Raw genomic sequence first — 6,368 nt, 5'->3', positions numbered from 1 at the left:
TCGCAAGATATGTGTACTGCTCGTTATTTTTAATATGAAGCGATTTACTTGCTGTCTCCACAGGCAAAAGTTTTTATCTTGATAATGTTATCAGGCAAAATTTTGCCCATGGAGACCGCATATTGCTCTTGGCAAGCAATAATTATCAGAGCTTTTATCTTGATAAATATTGCCAGCAATTTGGTACTTTGACAGCTACATTTTCATTTGCGCGATAGCTTCGTGGAGACAACATTATCGATATTTCAATATAAAAGCAAAAATTGAACTGTTTTCTATTAAAATATGTGTTATTATTTGCTTGGGTGTGAAATAGCATACTTTTTAAACTTTTTAATTGATGAAATCCGGCAAAAATAGCCATCTTATAAATGCTTTTATCAAGATAAAAAATGCCCACGCACAAATATTGCCGCTGATAAAATTTTTATCAGGCAATAAAAATGACAGTTGGTAGGCAAAAACGTTTGCCTGTGGAGACGGGCCGTTAGCTACACTTAAGCTGTCTGTGCATATAAGTGCGCGACTAAGTGTGCTTTTACACAGTTCAAGTATTGAATTCAATTCTGCTCGGCCATGGAAGAGAGGGGGTGAGAAGAAAAGGGACGAGTACACATGCGTCTGTACCGTCAAGTCGTTTCAACTTTCTTGCTTTGCTTTTGGCATTTTCGTTGCTTCCCATTTAAAGAACCAAAGACTTGAATTCAACAGAATTGAAACGTGTAAAAGCAAATAAAAAACACAAAAGAGAATGAGCAAGAATTGCTTGCAAGTACTTGAATCATGTAAATCAGGTGTAATGAAAGAAAATTGCACTGGGCTGCAAGATAACATTTTTACATCTGGCAAGGGCAATCAAATAAGCAGGGGTCATCGCACATCTGGCAACATTACAACCCAAATCTAAAGCTGAAATTAGTCGATAACGCAGAACGTATACTTAAACGCAGTCTGTATACGCAGAATTTTGTCGATTACTGGAGCCCTCAGTGTTGCTTACTACACTGTTGCCACTCATCAATGCCTTTTCATAAACTTACCCTTTCAACTACAATTTTTCGTGCTATAATAGATTTTAGCTAAATATAAACTACTTAGTTTTCAACAAAAACATTATTCAATAGTAGGAACTTAAAATCTTTTGAGTAGGAACTTAAATCTTTTTTACCATCTGTAAAACTGACGAAGTGGCAACCATCTAAAGAAGGAGAAATCAGCTGACACGGAAAAATCTAAATTCCGCAGATTTCTGCGCAACGGGCTACAACTACAGAAAAATTCTGCGGTGTTGAGTTTTCATTTACATGGCGCTTTGGTAAGACAGATCGTGTCAGCTGACTCGGGTTACGTACCGGTAGGTTTACGTTCTTGACTAATTTCAGCTTAACAGCTGGTCATCAGCTGGTCGCCTTTGTTTAGTGTTTACGTCACATTTGACAATATTCTCGTATTGAAAAAAAAAAAAATAAAAAACAAAACAATTGTCATTGAAATAAAGAAAATTTTGTTTGTCAATATTGTNCTTAACAGCTGGTCATCAGCTGGTCGCCTTTGTTTAGTGTTTACGTCACATTTGACAATATTCTCGTATTGAAAAAAAATAAAATAAAAAACAAAACAATTGTCATTGAAATAAAGAAAATTTTGTTTGTCAATATTGCCCCAAAATTTTGTAGTTTGTATTAAAACATATTTAAGCGTTCGGCTTTATTTTCCAAAAATTTTTAGTGTATGTATTTGATATTGTTAGGTTTTTATTTATAAATTGTAAGTCTATCGTGTGAGCGTGTCGCAGAACTATTTACATATATTGGAAGCATTAGCGAAAGGTTATAAAAAGTGGTTTGATCTGAATCTACCTAAAGTGGTTGGTGAAAATAGTGCAAACGGCTTGGGCAGAATGAACGCCAAGGATATATTAATGCGAGCAGTTCAATGTGATCAGGCGGGCCGAATTTTGGAAGCCCAAAATCTTTACCAAGATGGCATACAAATTCTCATGGATCTTGTATCAGGTAAGAATATATGTGTATATGCATGCGTATATTGTTTCCAAGTAATCTTCATACATATCATCGCCCAAGAGCTTTTTCCTTGAAAAGTAATTCTTTTATTTGCTTGCATTTTTGCTTTATTTTATACTGGGCAGACGAAAATGACGTTGCAAAGAAAAAAGTATTTTACGAGAGGATTAAAGAATATATAGACCGTGCCGAACAAATTAAGGAACGTGTACAAAATCATGTTATCCGTGGAGAACTTGTAACAAACATACCAATAGATGAGGATTCCGCTGGCAATAGTTATGAATCGCTTTTTGGAAAGTACCTTAATGCTGAAGTAAAAGAGGTCCTGCTGGAAGAACCTTACCTTCATGAAAAATATCATGTGTGTAAAAATTCCAATTGTCTAATAGACCAAATTCATTAATGAGTTTCGCAAAAAGTTTCAGAATCTAATAACGTTTCTGGAGTTGCTAGTAAAAAACTGCAGGCATCTCAAATATGTCCGAGTGGTGACAAAAACTGATAACAAAGCATCTGAAAACCAAAAACACATATTAGAGCAGATTAGATCTGATATGGCAAGACGAAATGTCTCTTTAACATATAAATTCGAAGACACCTTGCATGACCGCAAAATTGTGTAAGTTTTGGACACAAGTGTAAAAATGTCATATCTAACGAATGGTTCTTTCAGTCTCAGCAATGGTTATATCATAAAAATTGGTCGTGGTTTGCATTTTTTTAAAGCCACCAATCCTCTCTTTAGCCTTGGATTATGTGATTATGACTTTCGCAAATGTTTACAAACAGATGTGGATATTTGGCGAACTAAAAATTTTGTTGCTTAAAGATACAGGTGGACAGGACTACATTCATCTAAATAATTAAGAACCTTCAAATACGTATTATGTATCAATAAGTATATTTTATGGGAAGATTAACTAACTGATTTGAATTGTTTTATATTTTTTACTACCTTTTAAATAAGATAATTTCTATAACTTGAAAAACGTTTGGCCTTATGGTTTTAATAAAATTTTTATTTTGTGAAATCAATTTATAATGCTGTCTTAGAACGAGATAAATCTTCTAAGCGACTTTTTAACAAACACCAGTCCGTTCTCTTCTGTGTCAACTGACGCCAATGGAAAATGCCAAGACCTACTCCACTTGGTCTTTCCATCACAGTGGGGGCCTCCCTTTCCTCTGCTACCCTCGGCGAGCTACAAGCGGAATACTTCCAGAGCTGGAGCGTCGGGGTCCAATCGAACGCTGCACTATGTCCACTTCCCTGTAAAGCTCATAAAAGTCGCCGTTCCATCGTCTGCGGAACTCGCCGCCGCAAATGCGCCATATGCCAGCGGTTTAGTCGTACGTCGATAGAGGACTTTACTCCTAAATTGACTACTCAGTCCAAAGTAGCACTTGTTGGAAATATTGAATGTCAAAAGATTCTTCAACTTTTTCAGTGCCCTTCTGGGCCCGGCCTTAAACGAAACACGAACGGTGCTCTTAGCGGGACGCTGAGCGTTCTTGCCCTTCTTTAGAACAACCGAAAATCCCTTCTTGTCGGCAGCGGGTACAACACCAACGGTTTTCTTGTGAACCAATCCACTGTAGCGGAATGAGCTTACATTGGTTAAATTGCTTGCCTCCTAAAAGAGTAGACAATTTTTTAGATAAACTTCTAACGTACATTTCTATTTAATCAACAAATTTAACGAAAAAGTTAATTTAAATAACATATTAATGCGTTAGTAAATGAAGGATCTTACCGTACTGAAAGGTTTCTTCACATCGCGCTTCTTCAACAGGAAAGCGTTGTTGTTGCGGATAATCAACCAGTTAAGATGCGGTGATGTGGTGGCCATCTCAAGTCTAAAAAAAATGAATACAAATATATCAATACATATTAGATATGTACTTAGTTTGAAATATAAAGCAAGTTTAAATATTTATCAGTCTTGGGTGATGAATAATAGTCTTCAAGAACTCTTCCGTTTATTCGATCATCATTGAATCTAAATTTCGTCTTCAATTGACACGGGAACGAACGTGCCAAACACGTGTGATAATATATTAATAATCTAGTTACCAGCAGTATTTCAGGCTTCAGCTGATATTACACCTCACTCGGGAATATACTTCCAATACATTTTTTTACTTTAGCTACATCTTCCACGTGCCAACTGAAGTAGTCGCCGACATTTTACAAATGCTCACCTTTTTCTCTTGGAAACGATGACGAAAAGAACCAGGAAGTGCCATGTCTGAAGTGAAGTTAGCAGCTATTTGCTACATGTCAAACAATGACATTCGGAAATGTAAGGAAAGCGCTTTTAGAAAAACACAGGGTGGTTACTTAATAAAAAGAAGAATATTACCATGGCCGCAGAACTCCACAAGCAAGCACCGATGGCCTACCAACTGTCATTTTGACGAGCAATATGATTGCAAGTTTTTGTGTGTGGGCACTTTGATGTCTTGAAATAACCATTTGCCGCATGACGCCACCAGACAACATTCTCTCAATTTCGGTGTTTAAAAACATTTAAATCCTTTGTGGCGAATACTGCGGCAACGCGAAGCGAACAACGAGAAATAGCCAGAATGTTCGAGGAATGACGTAGAATGTTCTACAAAGAGAAATGTCAAGTTGGATGAACACTGCGAACAGCGAGAGAAAGAGAATGAGCGATGAACGTACGCTACATGGTCAATATTTATTGCGTCCGTATTTGCATAATTTTTGTGCTGAACGCTAATTATGACGCAAGAAAATATTTTCATTTTGTATGATTAAGTTACAGATAATTCTACAATTATTTTAAAATTGTCAATGTTAATTACAATTTTTTCAGTTTGTTTTAAAAGGTTTTAAGCACCGATAGCGAATTCGTTTGTCGATGTTCACATTGTGAGAGTACAAGATGTACTGACGAAATGTATGGATCGCGTTTGGAAGTGCTATTTATTGACGGTATTGCGATCCGCGATCCAGATTTCAAAATTTTTAAAAATTTTGCGATATGGATCACGATCTATCAACACCACATGCTACACCGTCAATAAATATCGCGATACTTGGATCACCTCATGAACGAAAGACACAAGATCACGTAAGAACAAGAGAGTGAAAAAAGTCGATTTTTAGCGGGTTCTACGCCATCTTGTTTCACTGGAAAACGAGCGAATTGTAAACAAAGCAAAGAAAACAACGAAAACCAAAATTAGCCAAAATTATTGTCAGCCACTTTAAACGCACAATTTAGGTGAAATGATGCAAAAAAATGCTTTAAAATGTGTTGTCATGTTGAATTAACTTCTTTACTTGAATAAAAGAGTAAAATAGTGGTGCTTGTGATGTAAACAAACGCTCAGCTGACGAACCCGCTTTCGCAAACTGTTTTCTCAAAACCAGTTACAAATACAACGTCGCGTTCTTACGGGATCTTGTATTTCTGGTTCATGGGATCACCTCAATAAATACTGACCGTGTGACAGGGCCCCTACAGTGGCTACACACGACGAACATGTGCGCGCACATGCTCGGCTTGCTGTGCATGTTCTTCGTTTGTAGGGCGGTACAGGTCATACCTCCAAGAAATCAAGAATGATAGAATACCACGGTGCAGCGAACAAAGGTGATGATAATAGATGTGTTTTTTTACAAATTATCCAGTAACCTAATTTCTAAGAATTCGCTCCCATAGAAAAAAAGTACGTGAACGCTTTTCCAGTAATAATTTGCAAGTTTCATAAACAGCTGATTAATTGGTTGTTTATTCGCAGCATATTTCTAATAAAACAATATATTTTATAATTAAATATGTTTATTTTGTGAATTTCCACAATAAAAACCCACAAACAGTTTCCTTATTAGTCCAAATTTCATCCAGCAACATGCGATCAGCTGTTTTTCGTACTGACAAATTCTTACAAGTAAAAATTTATCCAGTAAAATCCAGTAAAAACCATGATAAAAATATAGTAAGGTAGAACCGCTGAGAGTTACTTTTAAAATTCTTGACGTTTCCAAACATTTTAATTTTTAAATTTACTCATAAACTCGCACACACATTTTCATTTTCAATCTCAAGCAACAACAATTTCGAACAATTTCAATTTTTTATTTTCAATTTTATATGATTTTAAAATGCTGGCAAACTTCAAAAAAAAAATCATGGCCGACAAAATGAGAGAACGGTTCTACCTTGCTATGTTTTTATCTCTCAATTTCCCCTACTTTGCAAGTTTTTGCGTACGAAAACGCCAAAACATGAAAATTCGTAAAAACTTACTTTATTTTACTGGAAATGAGTAAAAAAACGCAACTAATGTCAGCCTTGAAATCCAACGGAG

The 6,368-nt window shown here is 36.0% G+C and overlaps 2 protein-coding genes across 2 annotated transcripts; one reads left to right on the top strand and one right to left on the bottom strand.

Moving 5' to 3' along the window:
* The first annotated feature begins 1,590 nt into the window (after positions 1 to 1,590).
* On the top strand, positions 1,591 to 3,016 carry LOC108365947 (MIT domain-containing protein 1). Its single transcript, XM_017620176.1, has 4 exons — positions 1,591 to 2,015; positions 2,150 to 2,388; positions 2,447 to 2,646; positions 2,701 to 3,016. The coding sequence occupies exons 1-4, from the start codon at positions 1,901 to 1,903 to the stop codon at positions 2,852 to 2,854; spliced, it is 708 nt and encodes a 235-aa protein (XP_017475665.1). The 5' UTR covers positions 1,591 to 1,900; the 3' UTR covers positions 2,855 to 3,016.
* LOC108365952 (60S ribosomal protein L28-like) lies at positions 2,879 to 4,326 on the bottom strand. The gene is made up of 4 exons (XM_017620185.1): positions 4,230 to 4,326; positions 3,782 to 3,884; positions 3,432 to 3,661; positions 2,879 to 2,882 (listed from the first exon to the last, which is right to left on the bottom strand). Exons 2-4 carry the CDS (start codon positions 3,875 to 3,877, stop codon positions 2,879 to 2,881), a joined length of 330 nt encoding a protein of 109 aa, XP_017475674.1. The 5' UTR covers positions 3,878 to 3,884; positions 4,230 to 4,326.
* Positions 4,327 to 6,368: the final 2,042 nt, after the last annotated feature.

Source organism: Rhagoletis zephyria, unplaced genomic scaffold (genome assembly GCF_001687245.7).
Source record: "Rhagoletis zephyria isolate East Lansing unplaced genomic scaffold, Rhagoletis_zephyria_1.1 Rzeph_scaffold_02072, whole genome shotgun sequence".
NCBI lineage: Eukaryota > Metazoa > Arthropoda > Insecta > Diptera > Tephritidae > Rhagoletis > Rhagoletis zephyria.
Note: the sequence above shows the minus strand (reverse complement) of the source record. Positions and strands in the feature narration are given on the sequence as shown.

Bases quoted from the DNA above. Each gene is read 5' to 3' on its own strand.
- LOC108365947 (XM_017620176.1), top strand. From the start codon at position 1,901: ATGAACGCCAAGGATATATTAATGCGAGCAGTTCAATGTGATCAGGCG. The intron at 2,016-2,149 runs GTAAGAATATAT...TATACTGGGCAG, and splicing joins TCTCATGGATCTTGTATCAG to ACGAAAATGACGTTGCAAAG. The intron at 2,389-2,446 runs GTGTGTAAAAAT...TTTCGCAAAAAG, and splicing joins ACCTTCATGAAAAATATCAT to TTTCAGAATCTAATAACGTT.
- LOC108365952 (XM_017620185.1), bottom strand. From the start codon at position 3,877: ATGGCCACCACATCACCGCATCTTAACTGGTTGATTATCCGCAACAAC. The intron at 3,662-3,781 runs GTAAGATCCTTC...CTACTCTTTTAG, and splicing joins TGAAGAAACCTTTCAGTACG to GAGGCAAGCAATTTAACCAA.